At 37.6% G+C, this 24,739-nt stretch overlaps 1 protein-coding gene across 1 annotated transcript in view; it reads left to right on the top strand.

Moving 5' to 3' along the window:
* Positions 1-24,739, top strand: part of CPNE8 (copine VIII) — a 196,488-nt gene that overhangs the window by 48,135 nt on the left and 123,614 nt on the right. Inside the window, exons 6-7 of the mRNA XM_014529526.1 lie at positions 6,411-6,514; positions 11,038-11,077. Coding sequence (XP_014385012.1) covers positions 6,411-6,514; positions 11,038-11,077 — 144 coding nt within the window. The remainder of the gene's footprint in view (positions 1-6,410; positions 6,515-11,037; positions 11,078-24,739) is intronic.

Genomic DNA, 24,739 nt, shown 5'->3' with positions numbered 1-24,739 from the left:
TATGCTCTTGCCTCCTTTGTCAAATATTAATTGAGCATAGTGGTTTGGGTTGATTTCTGGGTTCTCTATTCTATTCAGTTGGTCTATATGTCTGTTCTTGTGCCAGTACCAGACAGTTTTGAGAACAGTGGTTTTGTAATACAGTTTGATATCTGGTATTGAGATCCCTCCTACTTTGTTCTTTCTCAGGATTGCTGCATCTATTTGGGGTCTTTTTTTATTCCAGATAATTTTTTGGAGAGTTCATTCTAGATCTGTGAAATATGCCATTGGTATTTTAATGGGAAGTGCATTGAATCTATAGATTGCTTTGGGTAGTATGAACATTTTAATGATGTTGATTCTACCAATCCATAAACACGATATGTTCTTCCATCTGTTTATGTCTTCCTCTATCTCTTTTTTCAGTATCCTATAGTTTTCCTAGTATAGGTCTTTTACATCCTTAGTTTAGTTTATTCCTAGGTATCTTAATTTTTTGGTGCAATGGTAAATGGGATTGTTTTTTTTTAATCTCTCTTTTTGTAAGTTCACTATTGGTGTATAAAAATGCCATAAATGTCTGGGCATTAATTTTGTATCCTGCTACATTGCCGAATTCATTTATTAAGTCTAATAATTTTTTGATGGAGTCTTTAGGATTTTCTATGTACAGTATCATGTCATCTGTGAATAATGACAGTTTTACGGTTTCTTTTCCAATTTGGATACCTTTTATTTCTTCTTCTTGTCTAATTGCTATGGCTAGCACTTCTAGTGCTATGTCGAACAGGAGTGATGAAAGTAGGCATCCCTGTCTTATTCCCGTTCTTAGGGGAAATGGTTTTAGTTTTTGACCATTGAGTATGATGTTGGCTGTGGGTTTGTCATATATGGCTTTTATTATGTTTAGATGTGATCCCTCTATTCCCACTTTGCTGAGGGTTTTTATCAAGAAAGGGTGTTGGATTTTGTCAAATGCTTTTTATGTATCAATTTATGTGATTTTTTATCTCTCAATTTGTTTATGTGATGCATCATGTTTATTGATTTGCGGATATTGTACCATCCTTGCATCCCTGGGATAAATCCTACTTGGTCATGGTGTATCATCATTCTGATGTAATGCTGGATCCAATTTGCTAGAATTGTTTATGAGGATTTTGGCATCTATGTTCATGAGGGATATTGATCTGTAATTCTCCTTCTTTGTGTTGTCTTTATCTAGTTTTGGTATTAGGGTAATGCTGGCTTCATAAAATGAGGTTGGCAGTGTTCCTCCCTCTTGAATTCTTATAATTGAGTTTAAGATTATTAATTTATGCCAAAAAAAAGGTCTTGGATAATGAGTTACATGACAAAACTATATTTCTTTCCCTTAGAAAAAAAGGTTCATGGATTCTCTGGTAATCCCGGTGTTTAACATTCAAGAGGAATTGTATAAGAATGTAAATCTTCAATTTCCGGTTTGTGTTCATACACTAGTACATGCACTTCCACTTGGTATCTTCTATGCAGGTTAAATATGTATAGTCCTAAACTGAGGTTCTTTTCTTGAATTTATCTTAATAATATGTCTGCACTACTCAGTTTATCTAATCCTCTAGTCTAATCTCTGGTGACTGTCCTCTCTATCACCACTACTAAGATTTAATTCTAATGTAACAACTGAATTAAAGATGTGTGCTGGTCCAGGTGACCTTTTAACTTCATCATTTTTACTTCAGTTGAAAAATGAATATGATACCGGGTGGTTGTTCTGGGCCTTCACAATATGTTAAACATTTCTGAACATTTTTCTCAAAACAAGAGTTCATCTGCTTTGTGCCATAAATAGATGAATGTTCTTTCCAGTACTGCTCCTCTGAAACAGTCTAACAATTAGTTCGTTTAAAAATCAGGAATATTTCTATTCCATCATTTTCTACACAATTTGTTCTAAATTGGAAAAGTACGTATTTATCCAATTAGCTCATGCACAAAACAAAGGAAAACTTTCAAAGTCTTGATTGTGAATTGTTTTTTAATTTTGCTTAACGTTTTACAAGAAACAATGTTTTGTGTTATATCAAAAATAACAGTTTATATACTTTTTTTTTTCAAATGACTGAAAACTTTCACTCTTGGTGACCAAAAGAACATTTCTCTAACAATTGTTTGAATTGTGAGATGATGAAACTTACTACTGTACAATTATGTTACAGTGCTTGACTGTCCATATATTTGGATAAGGTCATTGTGCCAGAGATTATTACAATCAGGTTTGTAGGTACCTCTGACAATCCAGTATTACCGATATTCAGAAAAAGACTTTTGAGGATATAAGTTACAATTCTTTCAAATGTAGCTGTTTTTAGATGTGTGCCATCATAAATATTATTAATAATTGTCTTTCTGCGAAATTCTAATCCCCCTTGGAACTGCATAGCATTGTATGTAACTACATTTTTCTAGCAATTAGAAAAGTTTTATTTAGTAATATAAGGCATTAGCTAAGACAAATTTTATTTCAAGTCATAAGGATTAATCACTTGGTGGGTAGCTAATATAATTCCAGCCTCTGGGAAGGAACCAACATATTTCCCATGAGCTGAACTAATCATAATATATCTGAGGAACAGGAGCAGTGCTTAAAAGGTTTATGTTTCTGATTTTAAAAGCAAATCATACTCACTGTAAGACATTAGGAAAACCCAGAAATACATAATAAAAAATAATTCGAAGGTAATATCTACATTCTAGTATACCTTCTCTTTTTATCTGTATACATATAAACTTATATTTTTATAAAAATTGATATATTATACATTGATTTTTTCTCTTTGAACAATAGGTTGCATATTTCCTTTAGTTAAACATTTGTTCAATTTTGTACAGGTGTAAATCAAATATGTGTACGTTCTGTGTCTTCATGGAGCTCAATTGTCTGGTGAGGGAAATATAAAACAAGCAAACAAATAAAACTATAATTCCAAAGTATAAGTTTTATGGAAGAAAAAAACCAGGTTCCATAAGGAGAATAAGTTCAGAGGAAGGGACCAACTTTAAAGTGGGTGTCATATAGAGCCAGAATGCTGACATTTAAATAGAGGCTTAAAGGATGAAATGCAAGAATGGGGTTAAGAGAATCCTAGGAAGAAGACAGAGCAGGTGCAAAGGCCATAAGATGGAAAGGATTTGGTGTGCGAGGGGACCTAAAGGAAGACCAGCTGGCTGGGGCAAAGAGAAAAGAGGGGATACTGGCCCATGATGAAGGTCAAGAGGTAGATGGGTCCAGGCCCTGTAGACAAAAGATAATATTTATGTCAAGTACCATGGGAAGCCAATAAAAACATTTAGAGTGAGAGCAGGTGCAAAGGCCATAAGATGGAAAGGATTTGGTGTGCGAGGGGACCTAAAGGAAGACCAGCTGGCTGGGGCAAAGAGAAAAGAGGGGATACTGGCCCATGATGAAGGTCAAGAGGTAGATGGGTCCAGGCCCTGTAGACAAAAGAAAATATTTATGTCAAGTACCATGGGAAGCCAATAAAAACTTTTAGAGTGATGAAATTGCATTTCTGTGTTTTCATTTTTTAGAAGATTACTCTGGATGTTATATGGAGGATGAGTTGGAGAGAGAAAAAGAATAAAGAGAGATGTGAGTTAGGAGGCCCTTGAAGTGATCATGAGAAAGATGAAAGCTTGAATTAATCTAATGACAGGAGCTATGGAGAGAAGTAAAGAGCTCAAAGATGTGTTTTAGAGTTGGAATTGACAATTTCTGAGATTGTGATGAAGAGGAGTTGAGGAGGATGACTCCCATTTATCTGTGGAATCAAGTAGATAGTGGTATCATTAATTGACAAAGGGTAGATTTGGTAAGCACCAGCATTGGAGTGGTGGTTGTGGTTTACAATAAACATTTAAGTTTAGATGATAATTCTGAAAGGCCTGTAAGACAGCTGAATGTGTAAGTTAAGACAGTTGTATGCATAAGTCTACTATACTCAGGTTGAGTCTGGGCTAATGATACACATTTGGAAGTTATCATCATGTAGATGGGATTTCAAGTCAATGGAGCAGATAAAATAACCTAATTGAAGAGAGAAGAAAGAGAGATGGAGAGGTCCAAAAACTGTGCTTTGACAAGGAGAGATTGCACGGAGAATCTAAGAGGGGGAAAACAGGGTAGTGTGCTGTCAAAAAGCCAGAAAAGCTGGCTTCAGAAAGGAAGGAGTGGACAGCTGTGTCAAATGCTGCTGAGCCGTCTAGTGGGAGGAGGCCCCAAAAGTGACCACTGGATTTAGCAATATGAAGGTTATTGGTGATATCATCAAAAGCAATTTCAGGGCTATGTGTTAGAGGCTTATAGTAATAGGTGTTAATAATTTATAGGAGATTAGCTAAAATTTTAATGGCTACATATTAATCTTCACTTGAGATAGTAGAATATGCTCAGTCACCCATATTGCTGACAAGCCAATGTTCCCTAAGAAACAGGCTGGTGGATGTTTTAATGGTTCAGTGGCCCTTGGGAATCGCTGGCTTGCAATTCAATGGGGTTTACCCTTGGGAACTGTACGTTATCTTCTTACCACTGAGTGTGGGTGTGGGTTGAAATCCACAAGAAGGATTTGGGCGCTAGGGAATATGAATACTGGCTGAGTGTCTATTTGAGACTATTGTGTATTTGCTCATTTGATGCTCTGGCCTGGAATCCATTTTGCCCTCAGTCGGTATGAAGGCTGGGAGGGCTCAGGCTGTCTCTGGTTCAAATTTGCACTCCTTGACCTCTGCACTGCCTGCCTGGGGCTATTAGGTACCCGTTCTTGTTCCCATTCCCTGAAAGTGGGGACCATGGATAAGCTCATTGTGGAAGCTTTTCAGGTAGCATGTTCTATGCTGAAATAGAGGAGAGACCTAGAGAGAATGTAGATTTAGTAGCCACAGTGACTTAGGTCGGGACCCTGTGCTTGAATTCTGTAATCTTTAAAGTGGGACAAACATTACTCACTATTCAGGGTTATGATAAAAATTTAAACTAATGTGTGAAAAGTGCTTAGAACCAAGTAAGTACTCAATAGTGGCTGTCATCATTATTATTGTTCAAAGTAAAAGCTCAGTATTTTGGAAATGTTGAATTAGTTACCTTGGTTATGGTTTATCTATATGATATTTGTCCATGACTTAAAACATTGCCCAGTGCATAAGCCTCTGCAAACTAGTTCCTATTTGGATAATTAGCAATAGCCATAGTAAGTCCTTTGTCATTGGTATTTTGTACCATCGTTTCATTATCAAAATTTATGTAAGCTCATGACCTTCACTTTTTAGTGGATTAGTACAGTTCTTTTGTTCCTATTAAAAGGATAGTTTTTCCTTGAACTTGAATAAAAGTTGGTTCTCTGATAAGACAGCATGCATAATGCTGTTCAGAACCGGAGGTTCAAATTCCCTCATTAGAATTCCATGACAACAGGAGGGTAAGAATGTGAGCCTAATACAAAAAAGAGATAAAAAATTTCTGCTTGATCTTAGGAGGCAGTGCCTGGTGGCCTTCCTTCACATTGAAAGGAAAGGAAGGAAGTCTAGATGTGGAGTTTTGTTTCTTGGTTTCACATCCCCTAAGTTGGGGAAACTTATTTTTTCTGAGTAAAAATGCAATGTACTAGCTTAAAACGTGTAAGAATCATCGATTCCGTGTTGGCTGTCTAGGTACCATAAGAATGAAAACAAAACAAAAACCAAGTGATTAAAGTGTATAATAGAGAATAAAAAATTTCTGCCCCAAACATGGCTAATCACTGTATTGTGTAGAGCAGCGGTTGCCAACCGGTGGTCCGCGCGGACCACTAGTGCTCTCTGGGCCAGTGCCTGCATATCCTGGCTATACCCTCACCTCCTCTCTCACACCTCCATCCTGTTGGCTCTACCTCCAGGTATAAGAATCCAATCACTTCTCTCCCCCAACTCCTGCTCATCAGCCGGGGCTGAGCCCCTGTCACCTCTGTGAGGTCCGAAGGTTGGCGACCACTAGTGTAGAGGACTGCTTGATTATGAATACTTTGACTCCTCCGAGTGTAAGAATATGTGTTGCTTAGATGAGTTATGCACTAGGTTAGGCAAAATATATGTGATGAATTTAAAATTAAGATAGAAATAACTTTTTTTGATTAGAAAGGGATTTGGCGTTCATATGGGGAGCAAAGGGGAAGCCTTTTATATGAATTTTCAGAAGCTGCTTTTCTAGTAATTTGAATGAACTCAGTGCTCATGTTCTGATTCCCATAAATAAGAGGGAATGATTTGATCTCTAAAAACTTTCTGAAGGGCTTTATTTTATCAAATCACTTGGATATTTGTTGTTTATATTTTCAAGGAACTATGTTAATACTAAGTTGATATTATAAAAGTAATGCAAGGCTTGATTTAACCTCTCTCTCCCTCAACAGTTTGGAAGGACTGAAGTAATTGATAATACACTCAACCCGGATTTTGTAAGAAAATTTATTCTGGACTACTTTTTTGAAGAAAGAGAGAATCTTCGTTTTGACTTGTAAGTTCAACTAAAACTTGTATTTAAAAGAATTAATATTTAAAGGCAATTTTAATAACCTAAGGCTAGGTCCTATGGTTGCACTGAATACTAGATTATATTGTCAGGAAATTAGATTATTTTATTTAGCATGTGAGCTGAGCATTGCCATAGTACTGCTGTGCATTTTACAGGTTTTTGGTTGTATGTCTGTTGAAATAGTAAGTGAACAATTTAACCATGCAGAAATGCTGAGCAGTATATATGGACATTCTTTCAAACTGTCCTATGCCTTAATCTTGCAAGTTCTGCCTGTACTCCACAGTGATCTCATCTACCCATGGGGGATGTCTCTCAGATCTTTAAGTTTCTCTCAGCTGCCTCTTTATATGGTACATGCATCCCTGCCTAACTATGGTTTCTTTTTATCACATCATGGCCTCATATTTCCAAGGCCCAGGATGCTTGATAATTTTGGTATTTTCAATATTCCTGTGATTTTTGATACTGTATCAGCCATATTAAAATACTATTGTTAACATCAACTCCCTGTTCACAGAGAATCTGGAGTCAGTCTGCTTGTAAGATATTATCATTGAGTTTTTGTTCCACAGAGATAAACTGTGGTGATTGTTGAACTTCCTGGATTTTGTTAAAAGGAAATCTATTGAGAAGGAAAAGTATGTCATATTATAATATGTGCTTAAAATATTGAAATAATTAAAGAGAGCTTATGAACATCATGTGTATTTAAAGAGATCAATCTTATTTTGAATAGCTGAAAACAATGAAGTATACTGTGCTGTCACAATTTATAAAGATTTCAAAAGTTTTATTTGAAAAAGTCATAGTTTGCCTCCCTATGTAATAAAAAGGTCTCTACTGTTAGTAGTGTTTCTCATTTTTCTCTAAAATGTGTCCAGTAAAATAACCTGCCGTGCTTGTTTCAAAAAACAATATTTTATACCAGCCCCTTTCCTTCAAGACTTGTAGGAGTTCTAAGTATTCATTATATTTATCAAAGAAAAATTTTTATGCCCCATTTGGTTTTCATTTCCTTGTAACCCCCTTTAGAAGTAATAAAAATGAGACTCATAAGAAAAAAACACAATACTTAGTGGAATGTCATGATTTCCTGACCATGTTTATCATGGAGATTGCATATAGTGTTGTTATTTAAAAACATATAAATCAGGTCGAATGCAGTTTAATTCTCCCATTGTTCAGGGCCTTCAGAGTAATTTTTAAAATCCATTTACCTTTTTTCTTACATCAGCATGGTACCCCCCTAATTTTCCCCTCTATTTTAGACTTAACTTTATCCAAAAACCAGCCACTATTTCATGATTCTTTGTTTCCCTCTTTATTTCCCCTTCTCTCTTTCTTCTTTCTCATTCATCTGTATTGTTTTCTCTCATTTAGAAGTTATACATATTTATTATAAACTTTAAATAATATAGGCATTGAAAAAGTGAAAGTTTCTTGTTACCCCAATACCAAAAAAAATTGTTTTAAGTTTTCCAATAACTGTCCCAACTCTGTCAATTCCAGTTTTCCCTATTGGTTAATGGCTTCTTTATTTAATATTCTAAATTCATGACTTTTGAGTGACTTTTTTTTATGAGAACCATCTTACTTTTTTTTAAAAAAAAATATATTTTATTGATTTTTTACAGAGAGGAAGGGAGAGGGATAGAGAGTTGGAAACATCGATGAACAAGAAACATTAATCAGCTGCCTCCTGCACGCCCCCTACCGGGGATGTGCCCGCAGCCAAGGTACATGCCCTTGACCAGAATCGAACCTGGGACCCTTGAGTCTGCAGGCCGATGCTCTATCCACTGAGCCAAATCGGTTAGGGCAAGAACCATCTTACTTTGAATCGTTATGCACTCTTTACTTTAAAACTTTCCTCTCAAACTTAATTCACAACCTCTCTTCTCCATTGGAGCTACCCTTTCAGCTACTTGTAGGAGAAAAGGGAGGTGGACGAGCAGAAAGGTAGGGGAGTGGGAGGCAAAGATGTGGCTCTCCTACCTCCTGAAAAATCTAGACAGTAGAGGGTACCAACCTCCAGGGACCTGTGTTAAGCACTTGTCTTCCTCATCCTGGAGGAGGAACTAAATAGACTGTTGTCCTTGTTCCTCAGCTCTCAGCAGGCATTTCCTGGGGCTGAACTGACATTCTCTTCCCCTGGCAGCTGCAGGGTGGACCTGCAGGCAGGTTGGATCTCCAGCTGTCCAGGGAACCAGATGCTGCCCTCCCCTTCTGAGGAGCAGCCCAGGTTTTGGAGCTTCCCTTCCCTTGGCTTTGGGCAGTGAAAGAACCGCCTCCTGCCCTCCCAAGAGGTAGGGAATAGGCTGTCACTTTATGAGCAAGCTTCCTGGAGAAGGGTCTGACTCATCCATTGGCAGCTCCGAGCTAAGCATGATACTTGGCTTCTTTTGTTTTCAGCTTTGGACCTTAGTAGGAATTTTAGAATACAGGAATCATTCCAGTCAACATCTGCTACAGTGTAATAGAAAACAGCCCTTAGGATCCATCCAAAGCAGTTACTGCCCATCAGGTACTCTAATAATAGGATTTCGGTAGCTAGATGAAGTTGCTTACAAAATTCCCCTTAGTAAATTTAGGCACAGCGGGGTGCACAGTCCTCAGGGTAAACTACGGAGCTTCCTGTTCTGCAATGTATTCTCTCTTAAGCAGAGTATGGCATTCATAACCCCCTACCACCACCATCACGACCACACACACACTCTGTAACCATTAGGATGTAATGTTTATGTTCTGACTTGTGAGGGTGAGGACCACAGTTAGTCTTGATACTTTTAGAAATGTTAGAAGGAAAATTCCATTGATGGAAAAATCACTGTCATTTAGAATGCATTATAATTCAACATATCTGAAGCCTTTAGAGATATGCTATAAATTACCCATTTTTGAGATAATAGCATTTAAAAAGCTTTGCTGAAGACAATGGAAGAGGGTTGTATTTGAAGGTAAATCTTTGTAATGAAAACCTAAACTCCTTTCTTTTTGCTTCCTGTAACAGATCACACCATGTAGTGTCTCCCCAGTCCACACTAAAGCCTTTATAGAAACCAGTTTCAGGGACTGAGTCTTGGGAAGGAGCCAGTGTAGTTATGTTTCACCTTTGATGTTACTACAGTTGCTAATTTCAGTCTTAGCCTTAAAAAAAAAGAAAGCCTTGAATAAGAACAATGTCTTGAGTAAGAAGTACTTTTTGTACTAACATCGGCTGGTCTTCAATAGATGCTGGCCACTTGCTGATGTAAAATTCTAGGTTCCAGCTGTTGCGAGTGCCCAGAGCACCCTGTTTGGGAGGAGAGTGATGTGTAATTCTTCTGAGGCTGGTATTTGCATCACATAATTGTAAAGCCAATCTGTGGTAAACAGTCTTGACTAGGGGTTAAGTGCACCTCTGTCCTGCATCAGTGCACTCGATGAACTCCAGTTCTTGGCCTTTCATTGATTGAGATGCTTTGTTTCTTTGTGAAAACATTCTTGCTTTGTGTGAGGGAAGACTTTAATTAACCTTAAAAAAAGGCAGTTAATTTTTGGTAGGAAGCTATGCATAAGGGATGTGCAAGGAATATGATTTGGGAGGAAGACTGGAATGAGTACAAATATCTTCCTATTCAAGAATTTGGCAAATTCTGGTTTTTTCGACTGTCAGTGATTTTACCATTTCTACAAATTCTTTAAAAAGAGGGGCCAAAGTGGTAGTGAATGATGTCTTCCTGGTATCTCTTCAAGAAATCATTTATTTCAGTACAACTAGTCTAAAACAGGACATATAGTAATCCTGTAGAAACACATTTTTCTTACTATAACATACATGTTTTCTCCAAGTTCTGTGATTGGGGAAAAATAATGTCTCCTTACTTTAGCCAACTTCCCAAGTTAACAACAGCATTTAATATATTAAGTAAGAATTAAAATGCATGTAAATGACAGCCTGTGCCCTACCCGGTTTGGCTCAGTGGATAGAGCATTGGACTGTGGAGTGAAGGGTCCTGGGTTTGAGTCCTGTCAAGGGCACATGCCTGGGTTGCAGGCTTGATCCCCAGTAGTGGGTGTGCAGGAGGCAGCCAGTCAATGATTCTTTCTCATCTTGATGTTTCTATCTCTCTCCCTGTCCAAATCTAAAAAAATATATTTAAAAAATAAAACAAAAAACAAACAAAAACCCCAAAAAACAAATGGCACCTTGTTATCAGCCTCTCTGCTTCTTTTTTTAATGATCCAGAAAGAGGAATTGCAGTTTTTGGGGAATTTTGAATAGTATTAAAACACTATTTGCTTCGCAGGAAAGAGAAGTTTTAAACTTGTATTTTCAAGTAGCGGAATTGATGACTGAAATATTAGGACTCCTTACTTAGGTTGTAGAAGTAAAAATTTCTCTCCCCACTGATACAATTTTGAATGCTTTCTATATTATTTATGTTTTTTAAAAAATGCTGATATTTTTCTCTAGTTGTGTGTTATGGAAATAATTTGAGTTTCCCATTTTAATCTTTTAGGTACGATGTTGATTCAAAGAGCCCCAACTTGTCCAAACATGTAAGTTCATATTTTATGTTTTTTATGATGATTTAATAACATAAACCATAATATCATGATTTATGGTGGATATTGATGTTGATTTATTAATATTAAACTGACATGCCTACCTTCCTGTAAAACCATAATATTATGATTTATGATGGATATTGATTTATTAATATTAAACTGACATGCCTATAACCTTCCTGTAAGAATTGTCATAGAAAATAAATGACATTTTAAAGAACCCTAGAATAACATTTAGAAGAGCTTTTTACAGAAAGATACCTCAGTATGTGAAATGGATTAGTCTCATCTACTTTTTATTTTTTAAAGAAATGATGTCAGTTTCCTGTAATGTTTGAAGCTGGATGAGGTTTAGAGTGATGAAATAGTGAGTCTGTGTCTTTTTGGGAGGCTTCACTTCTGAGAGAATGGGAAGTACGTACTTGGGTGCAGGCAGAGTGACTTACTATCCCGCCGTCCTTGTAGCTCATTTGTTCAACAGTATTTTCTAAGTACGTCCTCATGCTGTCTCCCAGCCCAGCTTCTGAGGGTACAATATGAGCAACACAGACATAGAGTCTGTCCTCAAGTCACTTACAGTCTCTTTTTTCCTGATCTTTCCATTCCTCTATTGTTAAGAGCTGCTCTGCTCACCTGGGGAATTTACAGGTTCAGGGCATCAGAGGGAGGCAGATAAAGAGGCAGAGGTGGGAAGAGAGGGATGAGAGTGGGGCTCTCTGGCTAGTCATTGGTGGCCCAGATCAGCTTGTTTGTTGACCTGTGGGGTTGGAATTAGGCCAGACCTAGCAGGAAGGGCTGAAGGGGGTTGAAAAGAGCATCCTGAAAAGGACTTAACCGGGTGCCACGTGAAATCTGAGTACAGAGAGAATTGGCAGCTGCACCAGGGCTGAGAGGCCGGCGGGACACTGTCCAGGCCCACAGGCTCAGATTTTCCAGCTTCCCATGGTTGTAGGCTGTTACCTGGGCTCGGATATATATGAGCTGTGATTACATGTGTTATCTGATATATCTGATTTCCTGTGCAGTTTGGAGAGGAGGAATGTTTTCTTTAGAGAATTGAGGTGACATAAGGGGTGACCCCAAGCTCAGAGACTGATTTGGGGAAACTGGGAGCCTGGGTATGGTGGTAAAAATAATAATTTACTGATCCTTTCTTTCATGAAAGGAATATTTATTTTTGTTATGAAGCATAGAACAGAAGCATTTGAAGAAAGATTCAAAGAACCGTCTGTTTTAGTGACTTTTCCACAGATTGAAGAAAAGTGCTGTAATAAGCTCATCCTTTTCCATAAGTAAAATTCAGTGCATTTGCCATGTCACCTTCCTTCTCATGATAAGATTGATAGCATTGTAGCTGGACATTTAAATTATCCATAGCTTTGTAAGGGAAGTTTTCTAAATTTCATTGGAAGGATCCGAAAAGGAGCCATGTTTTTAGGCAAAATTACTTAGTTGCTAGGAAAGAAAATGCATTCACTTATCTCACAATGCAGGTGGTTTATTAAAGGGATTTAGGAGCATTTCGTGTGATGTGTAACTTGCCTTTATGGGAATAAACTGCAGTAGAAACAGGCACAGTGGATTGGGACTGAGGCAGCTATTCATTCTCTCTCTCTCTCTCTCTCTCTCTCTCTCCCCCCCCCCCCCCCCCCCCCCCCCCCTCTCTCTTTGTCTCCTCTTTTTTTGATCCCTTTCAGGGCACATATTCTTTGCACTGACTTTTCTCTGAGCTTCTGTCTCTCTCTGAAGATCACATTTCTCTGTTTATTATTGTGTATATAGGGAAAATGACCTCCTTAACCCTGAGTGGACCTATTCTCCCTGATGTGATTTCTGCATTTCTTGTTCAAACTAATCTTCAGAGGGAATGATAGCTGGTCAGTGAAGGACACTCCCACGGGGATGGATGTTTTGAGGGTGAGTGTGAAGGTGGTAACATGTGGTCCTAACCAGCTTAGTTGCCTTGAGTTCAGGGCAGGGAGTAGTAGTGGGATAGGAAGGTACCTCATATCTGATTAACTCTATCTTTCTTCAATAGTCAGTAATGTCTAAATATTATTATGCAAGAGATGTCTCTTTTTGAGTAGTCTCATTCTTTTATTTTTTTAAATTTATTTTTCAATTGTAGTTGACATATAATAGTATATTAGTTTCAGGTGTGCAACATAGTGATTAGACATTTATATACCTTATGAAGTGATCACCCCAATAAATCTAGTATCCATCTGATACCATACAGAATTATTACAGTCTTATTAACTATATTTCCTATGTTGTACATTACATCCCTGTGACTATTTTTTTTTCCTGTGACTATTTTTACAATTGGCAATTTGTACTTCTTTTTTGTTGTTGTTATCCTCACCCAAGGATATTTTTCCATTGACTTTTAGGGAGTGTGGAAGAGAGAGGGAAAGACAGAGAGAAACATCGATGTGAGAGAAACACATCGATTGGTTGCTTCCTGCATGAGCCCCTACCAGGGCCAGGGCCGGGAGGAGCCTGCAACCAAGAGTCTTGCCCTTGACTGGAATCGAACCTGAGACCCTTTGGTCCACAGGCCAACGCTCTATCCACTGAGCCAAACTGGCTAGGGCCAATTTGTACTTCTTAATCCCTTTCACCTTTTCCACCAATTCTCCTACCCCCAACCCCCATATCGTGATCATCAACCTGTTCTCTGTATCTAGGAGTTTGTTTCTGTTTTGTTTGTTCATTTATGTTGTATTTTAGATTTCACATATAAGTGATATAATAAGATATTTGTCTTTCTCTGTCTGATTCATTTCACTTATCATAATATTATATGGATCCATCCATGTTGCCACAAATGGCAAGATTACATTCTCTTTTTAGCTGAGTAATATGCCATTGTATGTATGCACCACAACTTCTTTATCGATGGACACTTAGGTTGCTTTCATATCTTGGCTATTGTAAATAATGCTGCAGTGAACATAGAGGTGTATATATCTTTTCAAATTAGTGTTTTAAATTTCTTTAGATAAATACCCCGAAGTAGAATTGCTGGGTCATATGGTAATTCTGTTTTTAATTTTTCGAGGAACCTCCATACTGTTTTTTATAGTGGCTGCACCAGTTTACAATCCCACTAACACTGCATGAAAGTTCCCTTTTCTCTACATCCTCACCAACACTTGTTTCTTATTGCTTTATTGATGATAGCCATTTTAACAAGTGTGAGGTGATATCTCATTGTGGTTTTTATTTGCAGTTCTCTAATGATTAGTGATCTTGAGTATCTTTTCAAATGTCTGTTTGTCATCTGTATGTCCTCTTGGGAGAAATGTCTATCCAGGTCCTCTGCCCATTTTTTAATTTGATTATTTGGGATTTTTTTTTTTTTTTGGTGTTAAGTTATATGAGTTACTTATCTATAATAATAATAAAAGTGTAATATGTTAATTAGACCAGACAGCCAAACGACCTTCCAGACAACCTTCCAGATGAAGCTGGGGTAAGCTGTGGCAGCTGTGAGGGCTGAGCCCCTTGTACGAATTTTGTGCATCGGGCCTCTAGTATATTTTGAATTTTAACTCATCATATGTATCATTGGGGAGTGTTGTCTACCATTCAGTAAGTTGTTTTTGTTTTGTTGATGGTGAGTTATGTCTTGTAGAAGTCATGAACGTACATATCTTTTCAAATATATATGTTTTGTAAAATAGCTTTTTTATTTCCATAAGAAAAGTTTTATGTCTTTCTCACGGTAAACATTCTTGACTGCTTTATCCACATGATATCTCCTTTACTATGTTCTCATCAGCATCCTTCTTTACAGAACAGCCTGGATTTCTGTCAGAACTTCTTTTTCATTCTCCAACTTACTTTACTGCATTCTGGTTTCCATTACTACTTAAACTATCTGAATAGGTTACATTAAAATCTAATAACGTACTATTACTACGCTAATATAGTAATACTTACTTGGTGGAATTATGCAGTGGAATTCTCAAGTGCAGTTGTTTAACATTTCCCTCCCCTTGTGTCTCAGGGTCTGTTTTCCTTAACCTTTCTCATTTAGAAAAGAAAGCTGTTAGGTTGAAATTTGGATGCATTGTCAACCCCTTATTTATTCATTTGATTGTTGGTTTGTTTGTTTACTCATTTATTCATTCATAGTAGTGAGGATGGATGCCTCTATTCATTCTTTATTTGAAATACACCTTTGCCTTCCATGAAAATATCTCCCTTGCTTTTCCTATCTCTCTGCTTACTCGTTATCTACCATGTTTTAGTTTCTCCTTATTCTCCTATCTTTTACTATTACTGTTTCTTATGACTTTATTTTTAATTTTTATCTCATCTTCCTATACAAGCTCTTCTTTTGAGACACAACCATTTCCATGACGTATCCTGATGACTCCCAAGTGTCTAATCCCCCTGTAACCTCAGCAAAGCCAAGTTCCAACTGCTTGTTAAATATTTCCTTAGATATTTTGTAGAAGATTAAAACCCATACATATATAAAATGTATAATCTTTTCCATCCCAGTTTTACTCTTCTGCCTATATTATCTATCCAGCTTGAGAATTATTGCCAATATAGTAATACTTACTTGGTGGAATTATGCAATGGAATTCTCAAGTGCAGTTGTTTAACATTTCCCTCCCCTTGTGTCTCAGGGTCTGTTTTCCTTAACCTTTCTCATTTAGAAAAGAAAGCTGTTAGGTTGAAATTTGGATGCATTGTCAACCCCTTATTTATTCATTTGATTGTTGGTTTGTTTGTTTATTCATTTATTCATTCATAGTAGTGAGGATGGATGCTGTTGACCCACACAGTTTCCCTGGTCTTTATTATGACAAACACATTTCAAATTTCTGAAATGATTCCTTAAAAAATGATACATCTAGCTCTTGAACAACCAAGAATAAAAATAAATAATCAACAACACATTGAACACCATAACACAGTGTCTTAGGGATCTTTCAAAAGGAACTGAGAACCAAATTGAGTTTGACTGAAAACACATTAAATCCACCTCTATCAAAGTCAGGGACTCTGGGATATTACGTCTGGGCCTTTCCACCCAAGGCTGGAGTGCCGCCTTTAGAGAACCCTGGTAGTCCCACCCCAGGGGAGATTTTGGAAATCTCTGACAGCCCTGAGTCAATTGCAGAAAGTCATCTCTTTGGAAGTCATGTATGGAGGGGTCTCTCTTTTCCGCGTCCAATGCGGCTAGAGAGTGGTCCGGTTCTTTGAGTAGGGGCGGCTGGGGATTGAGAATATGAAAGAAAGAGACAGAACACAAAGATGGAAGAAAAAAGCTGGGACCAGGTGGGACTGCTGTCCTCTTCTGATGGAGAGACCTAGACCCAGCACCGAAACAGCCTGTTTATTTTATACCCCCCAATACCAGGAAGTTGCACCAAAGGTCAAGACAAAGGAGATTATTTGCATTCTTGTAATGTCAGTTCTGGGTGGACCTGAGTCCTATTCATTCCTGGTGCTTGGCTGGATTTACATAATAAAACCCACTCCCCTGCACCTGAGCAAAAGTGAAGGTCAAGCTGAGAACACTTCTGCCTTTTTGGCAAAATGCATATCCAGGACATGACTGCCTACCCCCCTGGATTCAGCTGACAATTTATTAAAGAAATGCCCATGTGCCTTCCCAGGGGCCCTCTACAGTCATGTTTCTCATTCAGGTATCATTTCTTTATGAATCTTATTCCATTTCCTTGCCTGAATGGAAACTGAGCACTAACTCTTAACATCTTCCTTCCCCTGTATTTCAGGGTCAGTCTTCCTTAACTTCTTTTTGTCTCACACACAGTATCTAGTGAGGCAACAGATTCTATTCATTCTAACAAAGACTTGTGTCTCTTCTGTCTTCTATACCTTCTTGCTGTTGCTGCCTTAGTTCATATTCTCATCACCTTTGTCCTGGAATATTACATAGCCTCCTATAGTCCCTGTGGTTTATATTATCTTATATTTCAATGTTTTCTGTGCATTTTTCTCTGTTTTCTTAATGTATTTAGTAAGCCATACAAATTAGTTGATAGGAGCCTGAGTTTATAAGTGGATGAATCATGTCAAAAGAGGAAAGAAAAGTGTTTTTGGGTTGCTACAAGAATATTGTTAGAAATTAACATCAAAAGTCCTTCCTTATTTGAACACATCTGAGTACAGATTTTAGGCATAAGAGCATAGAACTCATTCAACTCACATGACTCAGGAAGCATTTGGAAGATCAGAGGAACCAATAAACAAGCTAAGTCTATTTCCTGAGAATACAGTTCTTTAAAAGCGTGGCTGACTACCTGCCAATTTTGCAAAGTGAAATGAAAAGTGGAACCTTTTAGGAAATATTTCTAACTGCCTGGGCCTGCATGTGGAGTGCAGGCACTCAGCTTTTACAAAAGGAATTTGATAGCAAGAGAGACTCCTTAATAATAAAATAGTTTTCTTTTTCATTCTCATTTCTGATAATTTTGAAAGAAACCCTCTCAGAATGACTTTATTTGGTTTCTAGAACTTAAAGATCTTGGGTCTTAAATTTGGGGTACTATTAGGGAAAATGGAAATATAGGGCTGTACCTTAGATTTCTGACATTGTAAATGAACAGTTGGTAAGTTGATAAAGGATCAGTATAAATTTAATTGATACTATTGATGATGCATAAGTTTTTAGTAGAGAAACAGTATGATCCAGGCTGACTTGTGAAATCAGGAACATATTCCTTTAGAGGATTTATCCATTTTATGATTCTCTGAGGAAATTACTTCACTAAAATATTATCCCCCAAAGTGTTTTATACTGTGAACAAAATCTGACATTTTGTTCAGCAGCTTTGTTCTCTAGTTGCTGTTCAACCCACTCATCTTAATGCCATTAGCAGAACTACATGGCATACTTTCATTTGCATAATTGCATCAGCCAAATTATTAATGAAAAGTTTAATAACAGGCCCATAATTGGTGTATCTTAGATTCTGCTTGGTGTTCTGAATCAGATGACAATGCAACTGTACTTGGTGCACTAAATTTTCATACCCGTGAGGCAATCCAAAATGCATTTATCCATTTGGTTAACCTCTGAAGGTACCCACTAAAATTTTTGTTTTAAACATGTTTATGGCTCACTGGATTGTTTTGGCCACAAAACAACAACCTTCAGTTAAGGTGGGTATGGTCTTTACTATATTTTCTAAATGTTATCTATATAAACCCTCACATGTAGATCAGTTATATTTGAAAATTTTATTTGAAAGTTAATTGTTTGGGTCATGAACTGCATTTTCTCATAGGAGCAAGATTTTTTCATTAGTATAAAAGACCACTTAAATCATAAATAATTGAACTGAATTCCAATGTATAATCATACAATCAGGCAAACAATCATATATTCTAGACAGCATTCTAGTGCTGAGGAATATAGCAATCAATAAGAAAAACATGTCCATGGTCTAAAATAGCTTACATTTTTGGAATTGGGTAGGTGGAGTGGGCAGATTTATTCAATAGAAATAAATGTAAATTAATGGTTAATATAACTTACTTTTTATAGCACTTATATTAATAAGATAGTGATACTGAGAGAGAATGACTGATGAAACCCATTAACTAGAAGCTTAGGTTTCTCTCAACGAGGCAGCATGATTCTGCATCAGTTCTCACCCTAGGACCATATAAAAGAGAAGTAGGAAACTATTGAAAGTCGAGGGGAAAAGTATTCCAGGCAGAAGAAACAGCAGTGCAAAGACCTTGATTCAGGAAAAAGTTTGGAATATTGGAGTGACTGAAAGATAGCCACTGTCTATAGAGTATTGTGAATGATGAGGAGAGCTGAATAAAGTAGTTTGGAAAGGTACACAGGATTCCGATGGTGTGGAGATTTGTAGGCCATGGTTAAAAACAAGTTTGGTATTTTTTTCATGGATTTCACTGGAGGAGGATGAGATCTTATGGATACATTTAAATAATGACTGGAAGCTGAAGTGAGAATGGGGTAAGGAAGCCAGACTGGAGTTAAGGAGACTATTGGTGGAGGTCTGAGAGGATGTGACTGCTGATTGGCCCACAAGCTAGACCCAGGCAATCAGAGGCTCCTCTCCCACCTCCCTCCCTGCCCCTGGCCTTCAAATGTTTGTTCTGCCCGTAGCTGGAGCCATTTCAAGAACACATTCTTGAGAGAGTAATGTGTTGTTAGACTGTTTGGACTGAATACATGACAGAACCCCATTAAGGCCTCTATATAAACTTTTGAGATTTTGGAGGGCGGAGGTAGCAACCAACTTGTTTTTCGGCTCCCCAAGACAAGTCTGGTGTGTAAGTTCCCTGGCTTATTAAAACTGTCACTACCAATATGGAGTGGTCTGCCTCTTTCTTTGGTCTCGTCTTGCTTTTTGTGTTAGGGGGCAGTTTTCGATTTCACCCAGGGAACTCCCATAATTGGGGACCAACAGAGACCAGTTAAAGACTGTTGCAGGTTGGCTAGGTGCACACGTGGTGAGTATAGCTCTTTTAGTGGTAAGAAGTGATCAGATTTGGAATATATTTTGTTGTGTTTTCTGATGAATTAGATAGCAGGTGTGAAGATAAGAGAAGAATGACTACTAGGTTAATGGTGAGAGCACCTGGATAAATGGTGATACAGTTTTTTTGCAGTGGGGTCCATTGGGAAGGAAGAGATTGAGAAGATGGAAGTGAGGATAGTGAAATCAGTGGTTAGGGCAGATTTATATTGTTTGAGACTCCAATAGAATCCAACCGGAGATACTGATGAGGCCATGTCTGGAGACTAGAGATATAGACTTGGTAGCCATTAGCCTATAAAATTGAACTCAATAAAGTTATTGAATAAAATTATAAATGGAGAAGAGGGGAGGATAGAGCCTAGGGCAGTGATGGCGAACCTATGACATGCGAACTCATTTTTTTGGTTGATTTTTCTTTGTTAAATGGCATTTAAATATATAAAATAAATATCAAAAATATAAGTCTTTGTTTTACTATGGTTGCAAATATCAAAAAATTTCTATAGGTGACACGGCACCAGAGTTAAGTTAGGGTTTTTCAAAATGCTGACACGCCGAGCTCAAAAGGTTCGCCATCACTGGCCTAGGGGGAACTTCAGCACTTAGAACTTTGGTGGAAGATTACCAAAATTATCAACTTAAAAGGCGGGGGAGGATGTGTCACTTTCCAGTTCAAGCTCTCCAGTGGTTTTCCTCCACACCTATGAGGGAATTCATGGTCTATCATGGGCCCTCAGTTCCCTCCTCTCCTTCCATTCTCTTTTTTGCTCATTCTCCGCTAGACCCACTATCTCTCCTGCTTTTCCTTGTACACCCCAAGTATATTCTTATCTCTGAGCATTTGTTCTTGCTTTTTCTCCTACCTGGAATGATTTTATCCCCAATATTCACCTGGTTCTCTCCCTCCCATTGTTCAGATTTCTATTAAATTGTTAACTGAGAGCATTGTCTGACTGCCTAGTATCCTCTGATGACTTTTCAATAGTAACTTTCTTTTTCTATGTAGCATGCTGTCTGGCCCTTATTAGATGATGAGAGCTAGCCTTATAAGCTATATTCAAGCTAAAGAATTGATGACTGATACTCTATTAGTGGATTATGTTTCCATTTGCATTTTCAGTAGGGCCTTGTAGATCTCTCTTAGACTTTGAGACAGAGATAGGGACAATGCCTGAGGTATGTTTGATGATAGTATTTTCAGCACTTATTAAGTTATATTAGGTAGGATTGTTTATATGTAAAACTGGCCCTTACTCAGGACTTAGTATTTAATAATGATATTGTTCTATAGTTGTTATATTTAATATTATTATTTAATAATGATTTAATATGTTTCATAGTATTTAATAATAATATTTAGTAAGTTTTTCTAGTTGTTTGGCCTATTGATTTGTCTTGCCATGTTTATATAGTGAGAATATTTACTTATTTTCTGTTAGCATGTTACATTTCTCATTTATTTACTAATGAGTATCAGTATTCTACAAAAGTGATGTGCCTCCTTAAAGTAAATATTTTCTATAAATTTGTTATATTTTGGATTATATAGTTTTATTTTAAAATCTATTCATATTATATAGTTAGCAAGTATTAAATATATATGTTGTGGATAATTTTTAAAAAATTGCTTAATTTAGATCAATGACCACTTACTCATTGTTGAAAGCTTAAATTTCATTCAACTGCCTTATTTAACTGCCTTTATTTGGACTCTTAGGAAACAAAAAATATTTTGAAAATTAACAATTATGCTGGGGGAAAATAAATAAATTAAGCTTTAGAAAATAATTTTGAAATTGTATTTATAATTTAACTACTGATGTCTGAGTGTAGAAATTTTTATGAATCTTGAATGTAGAATTAACATTTTGATTTGTAGACCAATCTATTCATTAAAAAGAAAATTCTTGCTTGAAAACAAAAGCTTTTATAGTAATGCTAAAATGTGATATCTTTTTTCTACTAAAATATTGAATCCAATTGTTTCATATTAAGGTTGCCTTATTCCCCAAACAATATATACATGTGCTAACAACCATTAAGTTAGTATGAGTCATTACTAAAGTAAAGAAGCACTTTTTTTAATTATTAGGAATTGTTGCTATATTAGTACATAGTGCATAATATAACAAAGTCACATCTTGATCTTTATAGTTGATATGATTTGTATGAATTAATTAAATACAAAGTAAGTCAGCAATATTAGCAGGGAGTGCCAATAATGAAATAGTAGTAGATAATAACAGTAAAATTTAAAAGGCAATAGAAACTTTCCTCACCAATTTTTTTTTTCTTACATGGTTAAAATATTGTAAAAGCAAGACATTTTGTATAACTTGTTCTCTCTTGCTCTTACTGGCATAGTGTGACTGTGTTTAGAATCAGTATAATGAACACAAGGTAGAAGGAATTAATGGAAGCAAATCATGACTCTATCTTATCAAGAAATTGATTAACTCCTGGATAGTTGACTGCACCCAATTACTGTGCTGTATTAAAACTTTAACTTTCAATAGCCTAGTCAATGCCTCTTAATTTAAATTATTTATTAATTAGAGATATTATATTTCAGGTGTTCATTGAACCACTTTATAAAACAAGAAAGCCATTTAAAGATTAGTGTTGTAGACATTTTAGGAGAAAGATACCGTGCTATTGAATACTTATGAAATTGTTAATGATGATGCAAGTGATAAGCTGCAGGCATTAGTTTGCTTTGTAATAGCATAGAAATCATAAATTTCACTTTCCATTATTGCCTCCTGGTTTATTATACCAGTGGTTTGAAAAACTGTCCTTTTTCACATATATATGTATATATGTGTGTGTGTGTGTGTGTGTGTGTGTGTGTGTGTGTGTGTGTGTATTAGAGGCCCGGTGCACAAAAATTGTTCATGGGTCCCTAGGCCTGGCTGGCGATCAGGGCTGATTGGGGCCAGGCCAATCAGGGCCAGGCCAGAGGGAAGGCGACGGTCACCGGGCCAGGCGTTGAAGGAGCAGACACCCAACGCCAACTCCGCTATTGTTGGCACCCCGCCACTGTGCAGTTCCCCCCTTCCCCCACTTCTCCTTCCCTTGTCGCCAGCAGCTGGGCGGCGGGCCGATTGGGGCCTGCTGGCCGGGGGGAGGGATGGGGTACAGGAGGTTGGCCACCAGCTCTGAGGAGGGAGCCGGCCCTTGGCCCCCCTGGAAAAGGAGCCGCATCTGCTGCCACCCACCCCCGGTTCCCTGTCCCAGCCCGGGGGCCAGGGGAGGGGGAGGTTGGCCAAGGAGGTTGGCTGGCAGGCCCCATCAGCAATCGTAGCCCGAGGGCTGGGGGCAGCTCCTGCATTGAGCGTCTGCCCCCTGGTGGTCAGTGTACATCATAGTGGCAGGTTGTTCCATCATAACGGTTGCTTAGGCTTTTATATATGCTCCCCCCCCCCCCTGCCGGCATGGTTGCCCACAACTTCCCCCCTGTCGACCTGATCGACCCCAACTGTCACTCCCGGCTGGCCTGGTCACCCCCAACTCCCCTCTTGCTTGCCTTCTCACCCCCAACTGCCCCCCTGTTGACCTTGTCGCCCACAACTGCACCCCCTGCCGGCCTGGTCAGCCACAACTGTTCCTCACTGCCGGCCTGGTCACCCCACACAGCCTGCTATTCAGTCGTTTGGTCCTACCTCACTAACCCCCCTGTCAGCCTTGTCGCCCCACCCAGCCGGCTGTTCCATTGTCCGTCCAGTTGTTTTGGTCGTGATGGCCCCTGGCTTTTTATATATTAGGATATTAGTTAACATATTAGATAAAGTTGGTGTATAAGACACATTCGGATTTTATTATTTATTTATTTATATTTTTATTAATTTCAGAGAGGAAGGGCGAGGGAGAGAGAGTTAGAAACATCAATGATGAGAGAGAGAGTCATTGATCAGCTGCCTCCTGCAATGGGGGATCTGGCCACAACCCAGGGATGTGCCCTGACTGGAAATTGAACTGTGACATCTTGGTTCATAGGTCGGTGCTCAACTATTGAGCCATGCCACCCGGGCCGGGTTTTATAATGACACTCACTCAAAATAAGCATTTATATTGACCGTGAGTGTAAAGTAGTTTTAGAAAAGAAATACATTTTTTTATTCAGATAATTGTAGTATACCTCCAGTACTGGCATCTAGTAGTAAGTGATACATTTTTGAGTATATGATAATATTCTTTTAATCCCAGGGCAGTAGGGAGGAGAAGAGGGGAATATATTTCTTAGACACTTACCATGTTCCAAGTCTGTTCTAAGTGCTTTACATATATTATCTTATTTAGTCCTCTCAACAACATAATATATAGGTATTATTTATTATGTCTATTTTATAGAGTAAGATAGTGATGCATAGAGACATTAGTAAATGGTCAGCCAGAATATAAACACAGGTAATACAGTATAGATCCTCATAATTCTCACTGTCAAGGAATATGTTATAAAAAAATAAATGTATGTAAAAGATCTTTTTAAAAGAACATATAGGAGTCATTAAAACTGGTAACTAGTAAATGAACAAAGAGACCAATAAACAACACCAGTTTATTTAAAAGGCAAAGTGTATTACCTTTTAATATGTGTACAATTATTAAAGCACATAGAATTAATGTAATTTTTATGAACATAGAGAAGTAGCTACATTATATAAAACGTAAATGCATAGAGTTGATCAGTAACTATTGGTACAAAGGAAATAATAAAGTAATAATTTTGAAGAAATTAGAATATTATGCTCCTTTATACAGTTATGCAGTTAAAGTAGGTATTCACCTGAATATTAACAGGGAAGAGAAAAGAAACATAAATGTATGTAATAATTAGCTGGAATCTGATGGTATAGCAATGCTTCCCTGGATTTTGAGCTGTGTTTTCTATAATAATAAAAACATAATATGCTAATTAGACCAGACATCCTTCGGGACGACCTTTTAGATGAAGCCAGGGCTGCGAGGGAAGCCCGGGTCCCGGGTGCCAGAGGGAAGCTGGTGCCAGCAGCCAGGGGATGGAAGGCCTACTGTTGCACGAATTTCATGCATCGGGCCTCTAATAATAATAAAACTAGATTATATTGGTATTGGAATAATCCAAACACTCCTCTGATTTGCTAATATTTTTAACTACCTATGCAAT

Source organism: Myotis brandtii, unplaced genomic scaffold, assembly GCF_000412655.1.
Source record: "Myotis brandtii unplaced genomic scaffold, ASM41265v1 scaffold686, whole genome shotgun sequence".
Lineage (NCBI taxonomy): Eukaryota > Metazoa > Chordata > Mammalia > Chiroptera > Vespertilionidae > Myotis > Myotis brandtii.
This window is presented reverse-complemented; position numbering and strand designations above follow the sequence as displayed.